General features: G+C 45.9%; 1 protein-coding gene across 4 annotated transcripts in view; it reads left to right on the forward strand.

The window, feature by feature from the left end:
- Positions 1-22,689, forward strand: part of magi3a (membrane associated guanylate kinase, WW and PDZ domain containing 3a) — a 104,898-nt gene that overhangs the window by 66,713 nt on the left and 15,496 nt on the right. For all 4 annotated transcript variants that reach the window (XM_076740545.1, XM_076740547.1, XM_076740546.1 and 1 more), the window contains exons 3-9: positions 2,846-2,965; positions 12,137-12,343; positions 14,720-14,882; positions 15,724-15,803; positions 16,506-16,563; positions 18,407-18,513; positions 22,020-22,217. In XM_076740545.1, the coding sequence (XP_076596660.1) occupies positions 2,846-2,965; positions 12,137-12,343; positions 14,720-14,882; positions 15,724-15,803; positions 16,506-16,563; positions 18,407-18,513; positions 22,020-22,217 (933 nt within the window). The remainder of the gene's footprint in view (positions 1-2,845; positions 2,966-12,136; positions 12,344-14,719; positions 14,883-15,723; positions 15,804-16,505; positions 16,564-18,406; positions 18,514-22,019; positions 22,218-22,689) is intronic.

Raw genomic sequence — 22,689 nt, forward strand, 5'->3', positions numbered from 1 at the left:
TCAAGCTACTGTGACTCAAAATAAGGCGGTTGAGCTTGTTGGATGGTAGCTGCATAAACTTTGCTCCAAAAATCACCTTTTCAAGCTGATATCAGTCAGTGTTGTGCTTTCAGGCCATGTGGCCTCCTCATAAATGTGGACGTGGGGTCCTGACTTTGAGAAATTTGTAGTTGGGTATGTGAATCGGTCAGAAGCGAGACTTTTGACTTCTGTTTCCTGCATTAATAACAGAAGTCGATAGATAATAGTCCCACAGTGCCTCTTGTTCTGATATCTGGTATCTGGTAATCGTTTTTTCCTCTTTGTTCCTTTTTTCTTTTTCGTCGTTCAGTTTCCATTAGCATCTTGTAGCTAAACGCTCGTCACTTGGCTTCTGGTGCCCCGTAGGGTGGGTGTTCAACCTGCTAGGTGGGAAAAACACAAATAAGACTTCACACATAACACTGGAGCGTTGGCCTCTGTTCCACAGCAGCCCCTGCAGACCTTCTAACTACCAGTACTTTTCAGTTTGACGCTTTTGTCCTATATTGTTTTCATGTGGCTGTTTCATCTCTTCAAAGCGGGGCCTGTGAGGAAACACGCTCAAGAAGGAAGTTAAAGCACTGCGTTCTTTCCCAGTGAGAAACGAGAGGCAAATTTCCTCTTGTCTTTTCTTCAAAGCTCCTCATCCCAGCGCTCCTCTCAGATGATTAAATTTCTAGTTTCTTAGCAGTCCCTCTCCACACGGCCGGGCTGTAATAACACTGTTCGCTCACAGCTGTCCAGGTGTGGAGGCGCAAGAGATTCAGCCATCTACAACACATCAGCACCCGCAGCCTTTGTTTCCTGGTTTTCTTCTCAAGCTGTAATGCTCTGTGAAAATTCCATTACCTCTTGAAATTACAGTATGTTCTCGCAGCACTTGAGACTCCAGATGATGAAAGTATAATTACAATGCCCCACGATGCTGTTATGAGAATTTAAACAGTAAAGGTGGTGAAACAGATCCAGCCAAGTTGAGAATCTTCAAGTAAATTAACTGAGCAAACAATCAAAAGCTAAATCGGCACATTTCCCTATTCCCTCTTCCAGAAACAAGCTCATCTTTCCTCCTCCCTCTGTGGCTTAGCTGGCCTCCTCTGATTGCTCTGGTTGACATAATAAAAGATTGTCTCTGCAATAGACTAAGCTGTTTCAGATGTGATGGCTCACACTGCAGTCAGGATGGATGTTGACACAGAAAGAAAATGAAGAATGGGGACAGGTTCCTATTAAACTCGGAGGTAAAATCCCTCGTGCCTGCAGCACAGCCAGATAGCAGCAGTTCAGCTGAGGTACTGTAAAAGCCCTGATTACATCTAAAATGACGGTAAGCAGAGTCGGCATGTCGGCGAGCGTGAAATCATTTTCATAACAATATGTTTTCAGTGTCTCACAGATGAGAGCATCAATAAGGCAAAACATGACTCTTTCTTAACCAGATGCAGCACTTAGGCTGGATTATGATTTAATGACTGGAACTTTGCAGAAACTGGAATACAGTGTAGAGCTTTTTGGAGTGGGAGTGTGTTTTAGATAAAAAACAAATTAAATATTTTAAAAAGGAGAAGAGGGAGAAAATAAGAAAAGTTGGAGCTCGTGTTGCTGCTGTCGCTGCTTCTGGATTGTCTCAGGCATAAAGCGGCTGACCTTCACCATCGTAACCGGCAACAAGGAGACGGCACGCTGTAAAACATGTCACTGATTTTTACTCCTGTGACCTTGGAGAGTTTAGCCTTGGTTTATGAACCTGAACCTGAGAAAGTCTTGGAAATAGGTCCATATGTGAGGTACTTGTACTGTGAGGCTCCTCTTTTCATGCCGCTGTCTACCTCTACTCCACTACTTTTTACTTTTACTAGTATTTTACCCAAATACCCAACAGTTTACACAAGTGTCACATGAGAGATTTTTCTGGATTGAGTACTTTTATTTTTCATATTTTAAGTGCATTTTCCTGATTATACATACTTTATTTAACTAACATTTTTAATGCAGGACTTCCACTTTTAACAAAGTGTTTTTGCAGTACGGTATTAGCGCTTAATTTCAGGATCTGAATACTTTCTGCACCACTATAAGGCTGCCATCTTTGATCTTACTGGATGGGGCTTTGTGAAGGTGAAGGTCTGGAGGCATAAATGTAAGAGTTAACTGTAAACTCAGTTCATTGTTTGGTTTATTGCACATATGGATGTCTCAGAAAAACCCATTAATAAGATTTTCACTGCTTTATGCTGACAAGTCCATACCTTTTTGTGCAATCATTAAATTGCATTATATTGCCATGGAAACCGGGGAAATGTGAGGTTTGAGGAGAAATTGCTTTGTGTGTACACTGCAGAAATAAACGCAGCGTCATTATTTAACAAATATGCAGAAGGTCAACAGTGAGATCCATTCTTGTACCATCTTCTCTAATTCTCCTCACTTATTTGTGGCATTCGTATGGTATTTAATTGCATCCTTAAGGAATAAAGGTGGCGTTGTACACAGAAGTCAAAGTAAAAGTGTGCAATTAAAATCCTGCTCATGATCATTATCATCAGTTACACTTGCTCTGTATTCTGACAGCTGTGCTGCTGTGTTTCCTCTGTTTCACATTTTGATAATGAATTCATTGCTCCGTGGTCTCAGCTCTGTTGACTATTCATGATGTAGACACAGATGCACCCCTGAGTGCCTGTATTTGGACTTGAATCACATCCCTGTGGGCATGTTGGATGCAGTGTCACTTCCAGCTCCCCCACCCACCCCCATATTAATGAATAGCACAGTCCATTCGTTTGGACCGTCCCTCTGTCTTAAACTGTGTTGTTGTTGGCAGGCACCACTCGGCAGCCCAGAGAGGGGGAAGTTCCTGGAGTGGACTACAATTTCATCAGTGTGGGGGAATTCCGGGACCTGGAGGAAAGTGGACTGCTGCTGGAGAGCGGCACCTATGATGGTAAGTCCCAACACGACATGTGCTGCAGCTCTACAGCTCCATAGATCAGCTGTTACGAGCCACGTCCAGCTTCGACGGCCTGCAGAATATTAATGAATTCAGAAAACGCTCACCCAAGGTTCATCTCTTCTGCACAGTCAAATTATTCTCCATCTCCGTCCTCGCTACTCCGTGGACCCACCATCAAACAGCTTGGGTCCCAGGTTGGCCATTCCCTGGCCGGACTGCGGAGCTGTTTTAGTTTCATTTTCATTGGACAGCTGTTGCATTGGGTCTCAGGCTGAGTGTTTTTGTTTGCCTCCTGGGATCCCAAAGAGGAGTCTTTAGTTGAGAGAAGGACTTATTCAATGGAAGCTGAACTGTGGGTTTTGGTTTTAGCACTGACGGCCTTCTTGGTGGAGGTCTGAGAGCATTTGTTATCATTATGGATTTTCCATGGTCTGCTCACACTGGTATCGGATCATAAAAATAACATTTTTTTTTGGTCAAAAAGTGAAAATAGTAAACAATAAGAGACTAATATGACTTTTGTTTGTTTGTTTGTTTGTTGTTTTTTGAAAGTCCAGCCCCCGCAGTGTGTTCTTCGAAAAATTCTGTCCCTCAGACAAATGTAGTTGAGGGTTCCTGCTGTAGATGATGAAAATATAGCCAGTTTATTTTGAAGGAGGAAGCAGAATGACTTTAAAAACTATGTTGTTTTGAGCTGGTATGAATGTGTGACTGGAAATCTGTCAGGATTGACTTTCCCTGTACTGCAGCTGGGGCTGGATATTGAATTAAATATTGATTTTTGTGTACCAAACTTTGCTTTGGTACAAGCGTTAGAAGACGTAAACGCTGTAAGTTGGCGTCGAATGCTCGGTTCAATTCAAAGACTTGTTATGTAGGAAAAGCAAAGCTCTCGTAAGGCCGATTGTGATAAGACAACTTTAAACGCTGATGCACTGAGACGTTTTTCAGGTTCTCTGAAGTGCATCACCACCACTACATGGGCCCACACGGGGAATGAATTTCCTGTGACTGACGGCAGGTCACGCGGCACTTCACTGCCTTTTATGTGTGTATGTATGTCCTCAGTGAGAGCTCACCAAGAAGTAACTGAAAATGAACATTAGCAGTCGAGACTGCAGCTCGACCTTGTGTCATGAATAATGAGGAACAGGTAGGAACAGGATGAAACAAGAGTTTTACCATAATATTATAGGAAGATATTTACTTTTTAATGAGGAACTGCCAAAACACATAATCTTACATAAATTGGCTTCATACGCTGCTTATAGCAGTCACAGATGGATTTAGTGGTACTTAAGCCTTCGAATCGATGCTGAAATCACATATCTGCTACCATAAAATCCTGCGCTTGGTCAGTTTTGCTCATATAAAGGAACTGCACCGGAGTTCATTTTGAACAGGCAGCTTTTCAGGGTGTCTCAGGCTGTTTGTTTGGATTTGTTTGAATTTAGTTGACAGCTTTCACAGCAGCGACAGACTCCACAGAGAGGTCTGGTGTGAAAACAAATGAGCTAGAATAGAACAAAGCTAATTTGGGACGATCATAAGAGAAAAACTACTCCCCGAAGACAGAGGACAGTACAGTACATGGTCCCAGTCGGCCCCGGGGACACGGCTGCAGCTGAGGATCAATCCCCACGCGACGCTCGGGTTATTAGTTCTCTTGTGAATTTGCTGAGCTGTGCACCGTTAGGTCATCAGGTGAAGTCAACACATTGAACACGCCATCAGCCTGTCACCGTAAAATGTGAACGCACCAGAGGTAATATATCCCCAGGTGAGTTTCTTGCCGAGGAGAACTTCATCCTGGTCCTCTACACATGTCGTAAGAGCGCTCTCATCTGCCCTCTGTCCCCCCCCACCCCCCCACCCCGGGAGACTGGGCCTTCATCCCTGAGCCTATGAACCAGTCAACAGAATGAATAATGGATCTGCTCTGCCCTTCCCAGCTTAATGCAACACAACCGTGTGTGTACTGAAGGCATAGATTCAGAAGCCCACAGAAAGTTAATCATTAATGCCCAGACTTTTGACCTGTGAATCACCACAGATAAACTGTTGGATGAACTTTTCACACACTGAAGTACAGACTGTCAGGCAGACTCACTGTAGGGCAGGGGAAGGGAGGGAGAAATATTTCCCACCTAATGAATGATTTCCTCGTGGTGAGTTAGTCATTGACTACAGATCTGTTAGTAGTCGCTACAGGCCGTGTGCTGTAAAATTAGCTGTAATTCACACAGACGTGCAATGCTTTGGGGACACATTTTAAAACAGCATTGAGTGGTGTGTGGAGATAGTTGAACTTTTTGTGGAGGCGCTGCCTGGATTTCCCGTTTATTGAATTTTACATCGTCCCCTTTGGTCAGAGATGCAGGTTTAGCTGTAACAGAATAAAATTTTGATTGAATTCTGGATGCAACAAACACACCTAAATTAAATATACCATAAACCGCCTCTTGGTGGAGCCTTGCACTTTAATCTCACCCCAGTTCTCATTTGCTGCAGCTTTTAATCTCATGTCCTCTTCGTGCTGTGTGTGTCGCGTTCACATTTCCTTATGTCTTCTCTTGTTTTGTTGTGTTTTATTGTTTCCATGCTACAAAAAGAATTTTCCTCTTGTGGGACTAAATCTGAGCTGAACTTTGAGTGTCAAGGGCTCGGGGAAAACCGCACTCTGTTCCAACCTACTTTCTCATCGCAGTCAGTCATTATTCATCCCTCCCTCCCCAACATGCCGAGCTTCTTCAGCGCGTGTTGTGCTTCTCTGTCTGAATGAGACCTTACTGTACCTGCGCCTGACTGAATGGAAACATCGACCTGGGCGGCCATGTTCACAGCTGTGACTAATCCTCCAGACCTGTGAACAACAGGGGCTTGATGTAACCATGGTTAATCTGAAACCAATAGTGACATTCACTCCCACTGCTCTGCTGGAGCCAATGTATGAGACAATGAGCGTTTCACAGGTTGGTTGTCATATGGCTCACCAATAATAGAAGTTATTTCAGGAGGCCAGTATTAGAAAAAAAACACTAAACCAAGCATAAAAGAGGCAAATCGCCCGTGTTTATGATTACTCCCCAGCATTAATCCATTACATTTTCAGCCCCCAACAGTCGCTCTCTGCATTCCAAGCAGGTCTTAGCGGCAAAGTTGACTCAGCTGTCGGTGGAGTGGATGGGAGAGTTTGAACGGCACAAAAACAAAGAGATTAGTTTGCCAGTTTTAGTTTTACAGAATGATGGAAGTGTCAGGGTGGGAGTAATACTTGTTACCTTGGCTGTGCCCAAACTCTCAAGAATTAGATTTGCGTGTGTGCGAGAGTGTGTGCATGTATGTGAATTAGGGCATATCCAATTTTCTACCCCTCACGGTGCAGGAAAGCCAGCAGTATGAATCATTCATGACAGAGACAGGGAGCTGAAATGGACAAGCAAAATTCAGGGAAAGCAGGTGTCTCTCTGCTCCGTTGAAACGCAGAGTTAGCAACAGTGAGGTTGGTACAAGGTTGATGTGAAGACATGTCTTTTCTGTCTTACTGTTCCCCAAGTTGTGTTAACATTTATTTAGTATGTCTTCCATATATCAGTATGTTATGGACTCTCTTTTCTACTTGTATAAAGCAAGCTGGTTCCAGAGCAGCAGTCTGATTGTCATGGGACTCCATAAGGCCGTACGCCTGCACAGTCCATGTTTGCATGTTAGATTGGATGGGAAGCATTACCTTGATTGGGGGAGGTAGTTTCATGGGTCGGCATAAAAGTGGCCTTCTGCGAGGATGCATTGGAAATGCAGAACAGTACAGAACTGCACAGCGCGAACGAAGCATAAAAGGCTGGGACAAATAAAAAAAACGGACACGAGTTATAGACCGGACAGCGCTATGGTACTTTCATTCTAGCTGACAGTTACAGACTGTAGTTGTAAGCCTGTTCGGCGCCAATTTGACAGAGAAGACGATGATGAAATCCCCTTTGTGCAGTACAGAATGTTTTCCCTTTGACAATCATGGACTTTACTGGAGAAGAAATGACCATTTAGCGTCCCCTTGTTTTACTGGACCGCATTCCCTACAACCATTTTATAATAGGGTCTTTTTCGGTATTACAGGCTTTGTGAAGTTCCGAGGCAAAGCTGCATAGCTGTGGATTAGATAGAAACAGGGCAACCGGCCAGAAGTCACAGAGGAGGGAGGGTGCAAAGGTGCTGCACTAGCAACAGCTGCCCACTCCTAGGAACCGGCAAAACGGAGGCTGGAAAGATTAAAAAGTGCCTCGGCTCTGAGAACTGCACTGCTGAAAGCACAGGAGTTGGATTAGTGTTGTTATTGGACACATCCAAATAGCATACAAGAACAAAAAACTAAAATCTAAAAGTGGAAGAACAGAAGATAGACGGATAAAGAGCGAGGGATTAGGATGGATGAGAGCAGCTTAATAAGAAAAATAAGGATGAAAGTAAAGGCAGGAAGGGTGTGTAATTTATACTGAGTGTCACTACGCAGACTGAGGAGATGAACATAAAGTAGAAGGGAAGTTTATTTATGAGAGGCAGGTCATCTCGACACACACACACACACACACACACACACACACACACACACACACACACACACAGGGAGTAGAGGAATGCGGGGTTGACAAGGTTGGCTCGTAAAGTGTGGGCATCCATGCCAAGCAGCGCCGGAGCCCCGTGCCAAGGCTGGAGCACAAGATGGGCTTCACCCGCCTGGGGCACTGGCAGTCAGCGGTGAGGCCTGGGCAAACTGGGCACTGCCCAAGAGACTGGGAGCCCAACCTCAATGATTAATGAGGGTCTGTGACTGCGGTTGGCAGGTTCACAGAGGCAGGGGGATAAACGCAGAGCGAGGGGGCGGGGTTGGGGGGAGCTGGTGAAGGCTGAGCCAGACAATAAGCCCTTGAGAGGTTTTCCCAAACTTCCACAACATATGGGGTGGCTCCGATTTCCATTTGTGTTTGAAAACATTGCCTCAAATCCATTTGCTCGCGTTTCCCTTTGCTAAATGACCATGACTGCATGCTCTCTAGCACTTCTATCACAGCTTATAATGAAAGTTTCTCTCAGTGATACAGTGCGATTTAAAGAGGTTATGTCTCAGTGCAGATGGTCACAGTCCGACTCGCATTTTATTCAGATTCTCATAAGTCGGAGATGAGATACGCCGGCAGCTGCTGACTGAAACGTGACATCTGCTCGCACACATGCGTTCTTTCTCACCAATCAACACGCATGCACAGTTCAGCATCGGGGTCTCTCCGTGCACGGCGGCCTTTTAACAGGAAGCAAAGTTAAAAAAAAAAATGTTTCCTTCGACATGAAACTACTTCTTTCTGGCAGCGAACACAACCCTGCATGTGTAACATGAGTGAATGACTGTGTAATTCGCTGACACTGCCAAGCAAGCGTTGGCCCAGGCTGTTAAAACGAAAACGGCTTTGCTTTGCACTGTCCACCCACCACTCTCACAAGGCTGCAAAAAAGAGCTTTAATGTAATAACACTGCTGAAATTATCAGCCCTCTGTGCACACTGTTGCTGCTGCTCTTACCTTTAACACCGCTGCTACTTGTCATTTTGCCACCGTGTGACCAAAGGGAAGCGAGATTGGAATTACATAAGCCGCCGATGACCGAAAATGCCGATTTTGACGGTGTGATGAGTTGTAATGTTTTCATCCGCTGTTCTTTTCTGCGCTTCAGACAGACTTGCCTCTTAAAGGTTAAAAATAGCAACCAAATTGAGACGTACATGAACCTCAGCAGGTTTAGTCGGTCGCACAGAACAGTAGTAAGTATACATTTTGCATATGTGTGTGTGTATAATTGCTTGAAATGCTCATATATCTCCATGAGTGGGCGACCGACAGTGCAGCCTATAGAATCCCAGGGTCAGAAATTTGATCCATCATTAGCAAACAGCCTGCAGGAGGGACGAGTCCCTCCATGATGTTACAGTATTTCTTTTTTTGTGTTTTTGCTTCTCGCTCATTGTTCTGTTTATGATAGATCGCAGCATGTTGATGTGTTGATTTAGCGCCCGCATCAACAGGTGGTTATTTTTGCACACACACACACACACACACACACACACGGTCATGGGGAGCTGCTGGCGTGGAGGCTCCCAGGTTTTCTGTTTTTTCTTTTTCCAAGATTGAACAGTCCATTAATCTAAGGCACTAATTAAGGAGGGAGATTTGAGGTGGTCACTCTGACTGTCAGGGCTGCCAAACAGTGACCAGACACCCTGCTCATATCCGGACTGATTTTAGAATTTGTTCCCGGCGTCCCAGCAGGGAAGGTCTTTGTCCTGGTAATGAGACATTGGACATCTTTTAATGAGGCTCAGGGAAAGGTTAGATCGGGGTTTTCTCTGCCCCTCTTGCTCTCTAGATGGCATCAGTCATCAGTGAACAGTAGCAGCAGCCTACTGCTCAACTACATTCAATTCAGAGGATCAACTGGGACAACTGGTTTCTGTCCTCTGCCGGTTTAACAGTGGTGGCTCATTCTGGACCACCAGTTTTCAGTATTTTATAGTGTTGACAGTCAAGCTAATTCAGAACCACTTTTCCCACTAAAAGTGTCTGTAGAGTCTGGTTTTATTCTTCCACCACTTTCCTTTGGTCGTACATCCTGTATTATTAACTCTATTATTCTCAACTTGCTGACTCACTTCTTTATTTATCACTTATCTATTAGAATCACAAATATCCATCTGTTTGATCGAGTCCATTCTTGTTGCCCGTGTCCCGGCTCTTTTTAATAAATAAATCTAATTGCCGGAGCTAGTTGAAATCTTTGATATGATAAAACACGCTATATGCATTTGTCACATCAAAAGAAAGACTGTGCACGTTTATTTCTGGCCCATTACAATATTAAAAGGACTGAGCACTCTATTAAATGAAGCTGTGGATAATTAGTCAGTACTGTTGTATATTACAATGTGATTGTACATGCGCTAAATAAAATAATAGAACTGACTGTAGATGTCTGGGGAGCCTGGCTGTGCCCCGCAGTGACAGGATATATGATGCTAAATTAAAATGTGCTTTTTGTTGAAATTACTTGAGGTGGAAGCCAAATGAGGAGCAGCATGCAAACAGCTCATTTAGCGCTGTTAGCCCAAAGACTCTGCGAAGAGACGTCTCACTCGGTTCTGTAGGTTAAGTTAAAAACAGCCTGCTCCTGTTCTTTTCCACGTCGCGTGGTTTCGAGTTATAAATTCTCGTCAGTGGCTGCTTTTCATACTGTGGCTCATTAGTACAGTATAATTACAACATGATCCATCTCAGTGCGCTTCCTTATTGTGGCCAGTGTCTCCCAGCTCCTTGCTAATAGGTGCTTACAGAGGCTACGTGCACCTTTGTGTGAGCTTGAGAAACTGGGGAGTGCACAGAGCAAATTACCACCTCTAATTCAACTCCGTCAGTAAGCATTCCTATTAATTACAACCTGGTAAAGAATTTAATGGTTTTCAGTGAGGAACTGATATTAACGCTTCATAAATTAAAACATGGATTAATGTAATTACCTTAATCAGTTATTATGTATGACTGTATTTACATGCACATCAGTCTGTATCCTGCCTTGTTTGTCTTGCTTTCACTGTGGCAAACGATGGTTAAACAGGCTTTTGAACATATTTCTTTAAATGAGAGAAATTAAACTCAAAGCAAACATCGCTCCTCATTTTGCTGTGTGGAACTTTAATTCCCTTGTCACAAAATTTCCGTCAGTGAGAAAAGTGCTCTCTCTTTCCCTCAGCCTCCCCGTCCTTCCTCCTTTGTTCCCATTCTCGTTTCGCTCTCCTCCTCCCGGTAGACTCCTTCGTCACAGTGTCTGTCCGCTCCCCGGTGCACCGTTTAACTGTTACAATACAATGTTCAGCCTCTCAGACACAGCTCGGTCTTAGTCCCACACAAACACCGGAGGGCTGCGGTCTCCCAGAGACTGAGAACAACCAGTGAATCAATATTTGTACCATCATTTCCCAACTATTTTCTCACCTCCTGTGCTTTTAAGTTTTCATTCTTGCTGTTATTCCTCGTCCTGAGAGCGAAGGTAATGAGTGGTAAAGTGGGTCATCCCCTCCTATAGCTGAGGAAGGACTCGCTCTGTGGAGTGAGGCTGCTCGCTGCCTTAGGCGCCGACATGACAGCAAAGGCAAGCGGATGGACTCAAAGGGGCAATCGAGTGCTTGAGAACCCACCTTGGCATAAACGCTGTAGTCACTGTTCCCCCGGGAGTGAAGCAGTAAATATGACAAAACAACAGTCCAGGATTTTGTGTTTGGTCTGAGGGCTGGGACCACGACAGCCATGAATCATAATGCTATTAAACACATGAAAACCTGCATTTTAGATATAGAAATACTGTGCATACAGCACATCAACAAAAAGAATCAAATGAATGAATTAGACAACCTTTCTGACTCACGGTCGTCTTTGTCGCAGATGGTAAACCAACAAGTTGTCACAAGCTCCTGCTATGGAAGGAGCCCCTGATCAGCAGGTTTGGGTCTGAGGTGACAACGTGACCCTCTCCAGCGTGTGTTGCTGCGAGCAGACCAGCAGTGTGGATCAGTACTGACAGCAGCAGTGGCGCCCAATGGGAGGGGAAAAAAAAAGACTTTCACTTATCTAAGAAACTGTTCCAAAAGCTGAGTTACGACAGAAAAAGCCTGGCCTCATTTTGTTCCAACCAATACAGCTCAGCCAGATATGATTTGTAGCCAACGATGAGACTCCCCTGTGGCTTTTAAGACATTTAAAAAAACTGCTGCAGCTGAGGTGAGATGGCCTCTCCTTGATCTGAACAAAGTGGTTTTGCCGCTGCACTGGGGCTTGTTTGTCTCTTCCTGTTCTGTGGTGTCCTGCAAAGCCGAGAGGAGACCTGCAGTTCTTTCCTACGGTGTTTAACCTTTGCGTCTGTGTGTGTGCCTGTACGCACGACGACCATGTTGTTTCCACGTCCCCGCTTCCATGAGGGGCTGCTGTGGGGTTAGAGCGTGGGAGTAGACTCTGGGTTAGCTGAGTGTAAGGGTTCAGGATAGGTACGCAGTAACGGAGAGTACAATAAACATGTGAGGTGGAGCATATTCATGAGGAGATTTTGTCGTCTCCATCTCATTCCAGGCAACTACTATGGGACCCCGAAGCCCCCTGCAGAGCCCAGCCCCGTGCAGCCGGACCTGGTGGACCAGGTCCTGTTTGACGAGGAATTTGACACAGAGGTCCAGCGAAAACGCACAACCTCCGTCAGCAAGATGGACAGAAAGGACAGTGCCGCGCCGGAGGAGGAGGAGGAAGAGGAGAGGCCTCCGATGGTCAACGGCCTGGCTGGTGAGAAGCCCGAGTGTCTGTTTCTCCTTCTGCTTGTTATAATTTAGCTGTGCTCCCTGCCGCTTTCCTCCAAATTTAAACCCCAGCAGTGTTTTGTTTGCTCAATTTACTTATTTTTTTTGCCCACAAGTTCATTATATTATTCACAGAATGCAAAACAGCGGGACCTCTTTCTCTTCCCTCCTTATCTTTCTTTTCTCCCAACAAACATTCTCAGGATTAGCTGTTCTGCATGCAAGGTCAGCACTAAATCACAGCGCTGCAAAGTCAAGTAGTAGCCAAAGTGTGTCTGAGATCAATAGAAGCAATCCCTCGGTTAGAGGGATAGACTGTGCTTGTTTGATTCCCCCGGAAGGATGTCCTCACATGGCTCAGGGGGCAAACAATATCAGGACATGTTTCAGTTAATGAATGGTCCTCATTGTGAGAGTAGTTAGAAAACCTCTAACTGCTGTGCTGTTAGAAAACACTGCATAATCAAAGCCTAATGGACAGAATTGCGCGCCAACATGTTAAATAATAAGCATCCATATGAAATCGTTTTCACTCGTAGTACCGTTCCCGCCTTTTGAAGCAGCCAGCTGAGGAGAGTAGCAGCTTGTGGCCCTTTGCTGGAGTAGGCTGTTGTGTCCTCTGTCACGGCTTCAATGACAGGCCTCTGACAGGCCTCAAACACACCCCAGCCCGGTGCACTGTGGCACTGCCGCTCCAGACTGTGGGCCAAATGAGCCACTCTGCACAGAAAAACCCAGTGCTGCGAAAACAGCTAATTACCAATGCGTACTGCTTAAATCACCCGTTTTGTTATTTTGTGTATTTTTTGTGATACTTGAGGATAATTATCCAAAGATTGTGCCAAGACATTTGCAGCACAATTACCAAGAGATACTTTGAATTTATGTTTTTTTTTCTCTCTCTTTGTCAGGAAGCTAACTTTCTTGCCATTGCTTTGTTAATGCTATAACTAAGGCATGAGTGTATATGTACTGAATGCAAATGTCAAGGAAATCTCTATAGACTGTTGAATTGTGTTGGTCACATTCACACCAATGTGGAACATAGTGAACATTGTACTCATAAAGACTGTTTATATGCATTATATGAACCATGGTTAGCATTCACTAGAGGAAGGCCTCTTTACGCTGTGAGACTTGCATGCCAAGGGACAAAGAAGAAATTATTCAAATAAAAGATCAAGCGAGCGTCCAACTGCACATCTCACATCCGAGAGGAAAAGAGAGAAACGTTGTCAGAGACACATCATCTCTGTGGCCTTGGGCTGCAGCGGTGGCAGTGTGGAGCCCAGCCAAGAAAAACCACTCATTGTAGAAGGATGTCAGTCTTAATTCTGTAGCTCATGGGTTGTCTAATCTCAAAAGCAGTTTGTTATACCTTTGTCAGCATGTGGATGGATTGGATTGTTCAAGTGGTGAGGACGTACAACAAAGGGGCTTGTGGAAGATGTATTACCATGCCTCGAAGGTAGCTTAATAATAGCCATGCATTACCGTTAACAGCCATTTTTCTTTTGTGTCCTTTTAGCGTTCTCGTCAGCTTATGAGGCCTACATGCCCACATCTGCAACAGCCCAGTTAATATTTCTCTGCAGGGGCTGAAAGCTGCCACAGCCTAGAGCAAGTGTCTGTACGTAGTCATTTATTCTGACTGTATAAGTGCAGAAACCCCCCTCCTGGTTCCATCATGAAAAAGAGGCCCCAATTTCAGCACAGAAAGCTCTTGGCTTGTCCCAGTCAACAGCTGTCACTTTCCATCCCTGCCATTCAATTACCCCAGCCAAACAGACTGAGCATTCAATGCCACGATGAAGCTAGGTCATACACAGCCAGATGAAAACCTGCAGATAAGAGCCTCATACAGACACACACACACACACACATCAAGATTAGACAAACACACACCCACATGCATCAGCCTGTGTGACACTAATAGAGTTGTGATGTGGCGCTCCTGGCTGCGTTGAAGCATTGGTCAGCTCTGCCCTTGCCTGGGAGGCAGTTCCCAATACATCGCTGCTGACATGCAAATCCTATGGCAATTGCTGTGCTTCCGTCCTCTCGCTGTGTACTCTCTCTGTCCCTCTCTCTCCCTCTCTCTCTCTCTCTCTCCGTCTACCCCTTCCTCCCTTGTGGATGTAACCGTCCACCCAGTGTACAGAGGAAAATCAGCTCGAGCGACAGCAGGAGCAGCAGCAGCAGCAGCAGTAGGGAGAGATGCAAGGAGCCCAGAGGAGCTCCAATGGCGCCACACTCTCACCTCCTGTCTCCTTCTCCTTCTACCACCTCCCATACCCCTATACCCATCCCATTCCTCTTTCTATCTCCATGCCCGTGTCCCTCTCCCCATGCCGGGCCACAGAGCACAAGGACAAGGCGGAGTGGAGGAAGACGGTGCCCAGCTACAACCAGTCCGCCGGCGCTATGGACTTGCGTGCGTGGAAGCCCCAGGATGAGAGTCAGGAGCCTTTGCCTAAAAACTGGGAGATGGCCTACACAGAGACTGGCATGGTGTATTTCATAGAGTAAGTAGCCTTACTACTGCTGCTTGGCTTGCATTGTTTTGGTCCTATTACTCTCCAATTATATCAGCATTATGCCAATCCCTCTCCCAGTACTCTCCCAGTTGGTCTGTTTTACCGCCATGGTAAGCCAAATGTGGGGAGAGATCTGGCAGCGAGTCCTCTCTGCTGCCCATCCAGCGTCTTCCTCTGCGTTCCATCAAACCAGGTGTTGGACATGGAAGCGAACAGCAGGCTCAGCAGTGGCAGTTGTGTTCTTCTCGATGAAGTTTTTTCTTTCATTTCCACTGTGTTTGATGTCAGGTCTGTTGGCCAGTGCTAAAAGCAGCATGGCCCGCATTGTTTACCTGGCCCGTTAGTGTGGCGAGCAGTCAGTGCTGAGCCGCTGACGGAGCCAGGTGCTGCTGCTCGCTGCTAAATCAATAGCTCATTCTGCCAGCCAGAGAAACAACAGGCTAAATAGAGCTCGCCACCCCTGACCTGCTCTCTCAGTTCTGCTCCCTATGATCTCTGCAGCTGCTCACTCTTTTCTCTCTGTGCTCCATGAATTTCTCCTTGTCCTCCCTCTTTACTCTCTCTCTCTATCCAAAGATCCTCTGAGCTTTGTTAAATCTTGACTAATATTTTAAAGGCTTCTTTAATAAGCCATTCGATCCCAAAAGATTAGAAGTTAACCACACTTTCTGTTATCCGGGAGCCTTTAGCTATGTTTGTTTGTTACAGCCGGTGGAATAGCTCCTGGCTGAAGTGGCTCCCGAGAGTTGCCGGTGCTAATTGCTTAATCGTCACGGTGTCTTAAATGTTTTTACTGCACCTAAAGCCCTGTCTCCTCTTTGTGCTTAAGCCACAACAGCAAGACCACCACCTGGCTGGACCCCCGCCTTGCCAAGAAGGCCAAGCCTCCTGAAAAATGCGAGGAAGGAGGTGAGACGTTATCTGAAAGTATTTGTGGTGTGGTAGTAACAGTTGCATGAGTGCTCACAGCCCTCAGCCCCCCTCATATCCCTCCTCTCTACCACCACACGCTTACATCTCATCCCAGCTCCCTGCTGCACATAGCAGTGTGTGCATGAGCCACATCCCTGCCTCTCTGAAGAGGGTGCTGGCTAACAGACGGTGATTCAACAGCTGAGCGGGCCTGGTCGCCGTCATGCCGGTGACACAGCACAAACCTCCGGTCTCCAGCCTGCCCCTCTCCTCCTAATGGCTTCTGGGACACATGCAGCGAGCTCATCAGTGCAGCATCTCTCAAAAGACAATTTTCTATGGCCCCTCTTGCGTAAAGATCTCCTCTGAGCTGCATGTGTTTGTCACACAGCAGCAGAAACTCAAGATGTTGCACACATACACACTGCTGGAGAGGAAGCCTGTTACTTTCCAGGGAGGCTGTATAACAACTGAGCTTTTCCTCCTTCTCTGCCTGCCTCCTTTACAGTGCGTATTAAGCCCTGAACACACAGTGACAAATAAAAGCAGTCCTCTTGTTCTCAGTGTGTAGGTAGGCATGCTGTGAAGCTGTCAGTCAAAGCACCATGCCTCATTGCGTGTGTCCAATTGTCCATGTAGTGCCTCAGCAGCACTTGAAGTGATTTGCGTCTGCCTTTTCCCCGTCTGTTTTCCCCCCAGAGCTGCCCTACGGCTGGGAGAAGATTGAGGACCCCCAGTTCGGCACCTACTATGTCGAGTGAGTAAACTTCTTCCCGTGCCTGAAGGGGCCCAGAGGGCTACGGCTGTGAACCGTTGTGGAGGATGTGGTTTTCTGCATGCTCATATTCAGCCTCTGTGTGTCTTTGCTGAAGTTAAAGCCAAAAGGGTGCAACATCAGGGCTTCGATTTATGCCTCTGTGGGTCATCTGGAGCCGAGTCTGCATGTTTGATTCCGCTCAGAAAAATGTTCTTAAATTATTTTTGTGTTATAACAATCACATCTTCTGCTACTTAAAGCCATATCATTGAATTCCAGAGGTATAGAGGTCTGCCTGGATTTTGGCATGCTGAGGTCGTTTCCCACAGTCCTGCAGAAAGCATTTATGTCAGTGCAGATAACACTGGTGGGTTACAGCTTTGTGTGTTTGTGAAAAGGGATAGCGGAGACAACAATGACGTTTTATGGTCCCTGAGAGGGAAACAAGGGTGAGATTCCATCCTGATCAAGAGTGTAAACAAAAGCACAAATTTAGTCCCATTACTGTGGACAAAGAGGGAGAGACCTGCAGGCAGGGAGGGGGAAGCAGCACGCCTGTTTATGCTAGAGGGTCACTGCGAGGCTGCCTCTCCTCTGTCTCCATCTCTTTGTCTGGCACATTTTGTTGTGAATGAACGGCCACATGCGACGATGTGACGCAAAGTCTCATTATCGCCCCCCAACTTCCAAACAAAACACAAGGTGTGGCAATCAGGGAGTGAGGAAGGGAGACAGAGAGCAGGAGAGGAAATGAAAGAGTGGAAGTGAAAGAGAGGGGAGTGTTTATCTCTCCTGACTTAATGGGGAGGGTATCTCTGTGCATGAGTCAGACGCAGCAAGAGCGCAGTGTGCTCTTCATTGAATGCGCACACACATGCACACGCATATACCATCAGTTTCTCAGCATGTGGCTGATTCACTGTGCAGCATCAATGCATTTTGTCTTCCCAAGGTGCTGTCATGACCGGGATTTACAACTGTTAAAGCTCATTACGCAGATGAGCTACCTCTCTCCATTACCGCCTGAGCGTGGAGGGACATTTCTCTGGGTAGCAGGAAATGTCTCAGCACACAGGTGTGATCTGAGAGACAATAATTGTTTTTAGATTGAGTTTGGTGTAAATTCACCAAAATAAAGCCTCTGATCCGGCTTTAGCAAGATTGTTCATTTCTGTAAATGCAAAGACAGGCCTTCCCGAGGCAAGCCATATAAAAAAGGGGCACATTTTCATTCACATCTATTTGCAGTTTATGAATTGTTTGATCGTGAGATTACGAAACATGGAGCAGATGTTGATCATCATGGCAATGCAGGCTCTCAGAGCCAAGTGTGCTGCTGCTGATCCTCTCTATCCAATTCTCTTTGAATTCACTGGGCATTCAATTTTTTATTTCTGAGGTTCTGACTTGCTCTCAATCCGTCTGTATGTGTTACAGTTTGGGCATAGACCGGTTTGGAGTTGTGGTTTTTGCAGTGCATTAGAACAGCCAGCATGCTATATGACGTGCTGTCTACCCAGCATGTAGGCTATGCCACACCCAGCCCTCATAGTCAAATCACAGGTTTGCATGACAGGCAAAGAACAGTATCAACAGTGTGGACGAGCCGTCTTCTGTGAGGCCCAAAGATAAGAACACAGACGAATACGAAGGCACAAACACAGCTGGCCCTCAGCCTGTGTGCAGTCAGCTGCTGTAGGTAACCAAATGGAAAGAATAGGAGGATGTGTGAAGAGCAGTATGCCAGAAAAAACAGGATGGCAGCATTTCACCTATGCTTCATTTAACAACTTGTTGCGCTGTTTACTGTTCTTGTTCTCATGTTGTTATCTCCCTTGTGCAGCCACATCAACCAGAAGACCCAGTTTGAGAATCCAGTAATGGAGGCGAAGAGAAAGTTGAGCGTCGATTTGCCCTCGGTGGGACCGCCGCCGGCAGCCACACCCTCAGGTAACTGCACCCACAGCCGAGCCCCGTGCAGCAGAAAGTGCAGAGGTGTTATTTACAGTGGCTCACAAGTGAGGGGTGAGATTGTTCTTGTCGCTGCCAAGAGAGTAGTAGTGACACTCAATGTGGTGAGACGTCAGTTTACTTCGAGAAAAGTGTGAATTTACTGCGGCCCTAATGAATATGTTTTTCCACTTCAGGAGGACCTCGACCTTGTAGACGTTAGTGTCGTGGTGTTGCACAGAGCTGCAGTCCGTTCTGCAATGTTGACATTAAAGGTCACGGTTTAGATTGAGGGCCAGGAAGTTTTTCTCTCGCTGGTCATCAGGGAACCAGACAGGAAGTGAGATCATTTGCTGTAAATTCCATCCTGGAATTTAAGGAGAGAGGAGGAGCCCAAAGCAACACATGATGAGTGCGTATTTTCAGCCTTTGACTCTGGATTTCACACTCGCGGCCTGGCTGGAGGGATGGCAGTGCCGGTCGGTCTGTCACTTTGGCTCAGACTCAAATATCTCACCAACAGATGGACATTCATGGTTCCCAGAGGATGATTACCGAGTTTAGTGTCTTTTCCTACAGCGCCACCGTGATTGTCTTGCCGTGCAATATCTCAACAACTCATGTCCCCCATTGCGAGCATGTTAGTGTGGCGACATTAGCTTTTAGCTCAAAGCAGCTTTACATAGTCTCATGCTGTAGACTTTTAGCCTTGCTGCTTTCTTGCCGGTGTTATGTCATTCAAACTGCATTCAGTCCTGAGAGGACATGTGAGAATACTGTTGACTCAATTAATTAAAAACCAAGGACAGACTTCAGCTGTAACTACAAAACATTCATTACACATAATTGTTTTCAGAATGAACAGAAATGATGGCAGTCAGTGCGCAGCTAACTTATCAAACAGGTGTGATATTGGTAAACTGTCAACAGGTTGGACCACTGTGATTTTTCATGGTGTGACTTTTATGTTTCGCTGTGTTTTTTCCTCCTCTTCCTCCCATAAGATGCTGCACAGTTGACAACGGTATTGAGACACAGATTCTGGCTTTATAGCTGTAGCTTTTTTGTTCAGTGGAGAAAAAAAAAACTTTATAACGAGGCATTAGATGCGTTCTCCAAATACTGTAGCACTTTTATCATCTCCTTCATGCTGAGATGCCTGTCTGGAAGATGTTCTAACAGTTGACAGGCTGCTGATAAACAGCCCATAGCCTCTGAAGCAATGATATTCAATTTGAATAATGGAGCAGCGCTTCACTGGGCGGCAGAATTCATTTTGACAAGTAGATTATGAAATGGGGAGGACTCTGAGGTCCCTTTGAAAATGCTTTTGCCCCAGTCATTCACCGCAGTTCAAAGATCTCTTTAGAACAGAGGGGGAGCAGAGAGGCAGAGAAGGAGAAAGAGGTGACTGTGTTTGAAAGTGACTTATGATCATAAATTGAGTTTCTACTGGGTCATCTGTTCATCATTTACCACCTGTGGTGAATGCTGCCGCTTGGCTGGTCTAATCACCCTCCCCTCAGCCAACGTAAAGGTCTGAGAAGAGGAAGCCCCGCGTTGTTTTAAAATGAGCAAGAATGATTATACGCTTCCGCGCGTGCACACACAAAGCATGACCACATTAGCATTCAAACTAGCCTCTGTGTTTCAGACGCCCCTCGGACAGAACTGTCTGCTTCACTCCGCTGCACGCAGACCCCACCTCTTGCAGCTGAGCTCCTCTGCAGTCTGGGGATGATAGTGCTTCTGCATACCACCGCCTGCAGCTTCGGCTGCCTCCCCTGTGCCCGCTCTGCACCTTCCCACCCTTGTTAATGAGAATTAATGGCTAGTGGTCTAGTTCGAGTGTGTGGACGTGCGTGAGGTGGCGTCTAAACACTGTTTTGACAAGGATGGCTAGCCTGACCTCCCAGACAATGCCGCAGAGCACAGGAGCACTATGCCCAGCCATAATTACAGCGCTGACAATGCTGCCTGACATTTCATATAATCACTTCACCACGGAGAATACAGACTGTCCCTTTGTGGCCCACAGCTTAATCAAGACCATGTAAACATGGCTTTGGTGTGTAGCCCCCTCCCCGACCCTTTCCCTCTTCTCTCTGTGCTCCTCTGTCACTGCTGCTTTCATGGCGGTCATGTAAGAAACAGTGTTGACAGTCTCTTGACATACTGTGTTAACATGGAATGCCTGGGCAGCCTGATGGGGCTTAATCCTGTCAAACAGCATAATATAGCGCCAGTGCTCACACCTCAAACAGGAGGAATTTCGTGTTATTGCACCTATATGCATATACTTGTACAACATTGATTTATATGCACAATCTTGCAGATATGTCTGTTGACACTGCTCTCATGCAGGAATGTCATGTTAATCATACTTGGCGTAATCTTTTTTTTTTTCCTCAGAGCGGTCACGTTCATCAGCCAATTGCAATGCAATTATGCAAATCACAATCCCATGACACATTGAGGGGGGGTGTTGGAGGCTGCGGGGAGGGGTGGAGGGCTTCAAACTCTACCATCCCTAATGAGATTGATGTACCACCGTCTATCAATGTGGGAACTGCCGGAGCAGAAACCCGGCATGCAGGGACACAGCACATAACTCACAACCTCATAGGCTCACGCCACAGCAAAGGGCGAGCTCGGATTTAGTTAGAATTTCCGTCTTCATGTCGGGGCTAACTCTGTTTCTCCGTGTCTCTTTCCATCTCATCGCGCTTACCTCACTCTCTTTCTCACACGTGCACACACGCACACACACACACTGTCTAATGCAGTTCCTTTCTTGTCTTCTAAAAAGTTGCTCCGTTTAAACATCCTGCAGGCGCCACAAAGGGAATTTGCAATGAAAAGTTTACCTGGAAAATGTCAGGTGCATTTCAGAACGGATTTATCGCCGCAGTGCAAGGAATTGGTTGTTTATGGTGTGACGGGGCAAAATATAGACATTTTGCAATAACCGGATGTTTATTGGCTTCGCAAACGGAGCAGAAGACTCACTAGTTTTTTGTGTGCATGTGTGATTTGTTTGAGTTTGCACTTAAATTACAATGCTCTCGGAGTGTTCGTGTAATTACCAGCAGTGAGTGACGTGCTGTCAGACACGTTGTCGCTGCGCGGACGTTGTTGTGATGGAGACAGATGGCAAATTATGAGCAAGCTTTTCGGTTTCTCTCCGTTTTCACAGACACGTGCCTGCTTGCATAGCACATAGACAGTCACAGCACGTAAACCTGTGAACTTTAAAGATGTGCCACTCTCATCTTGAGAATTAATGCCACTGTGCCTTCATTTCAAATTTAATATAAAAGCTGAATTTAATATCTCACTATTTATTGTTGGACTAGCATTGTGTAATATGTTCAACTGGGTAAACGGAAGCAATTTGGTTTGGAGTAATTACCGCAATTATGCCGTTAAAGATATTTTTCTCCATTTCCATGTCCATTACAGCCTGTCAATCACTCTCCTCTTTATCTGTTTCATCCCTACAACAGAGGAGCCTGGTAGGGCAGCGCGGAGCTTCACACGAGATCCGTCTCAGCTGCAGGGCACCATCCTGCAGACGGCGCTCAGAAAAAGCCCCCAGGGCTTTGGGTTCACCATCATTGGAGGAGACAGACCCGACGAGTTCCTTCAGGTGAAAAACGTCCTTCCGGATGGGCCCGCCGCGCATGACAACAAGATCGCCTCAGGTAATCTTCCCTTACGGAACTGCTGTTTATAACAGTGCCTCCAGTGTCGGGATGGCACTTTGGCTTGGCGGTTAAACGCAATCCCACATGTCCCTTTGTAAAGTCAAACAAGGAGGAAGGTTCAAAGAGCGACAAATGGGATTATTTATCGAAACAAAGCATAATCCACTGTCACATTCATATACTGTTTGCATGGCATGTATGCTCATGCCCACGGTGCCACTCAGCTTGGCATCAGCACACCTACTGTACGTATTGCAGCTTTATGTACCCTGAGTACACACAAACACATTTAGAACAGGCTCCATACCGTGAATGTCACTTTGCTTGTTCAAGCAGTGGAGCGGCTCTAAAAATAGGAAACTTCCGTCAATACGGCACATGTTCAGTTTATGGTTGACACCCAGATTTTATATGCAGCCATATATTACAGATTTAATAGGCCTGCAGAGCGGCTGTCTTTTCATGGCTG

Source organism: Chaetodon auriga, chromosome 10 (genome assembly GCF_051107435.1).
Source record: "Chaetodon auriga isolate fChaAug3 chromosome 10, fChaAug3.hap1, whole genome shotgun sequence".
NCBI classification, from domain to species: Eukaryota; Metazoa; Chordata; class Actinopteri; order Chaetodontiformes; family Chaetodontidae; genus Chaetodon; species Chaetodon auriga.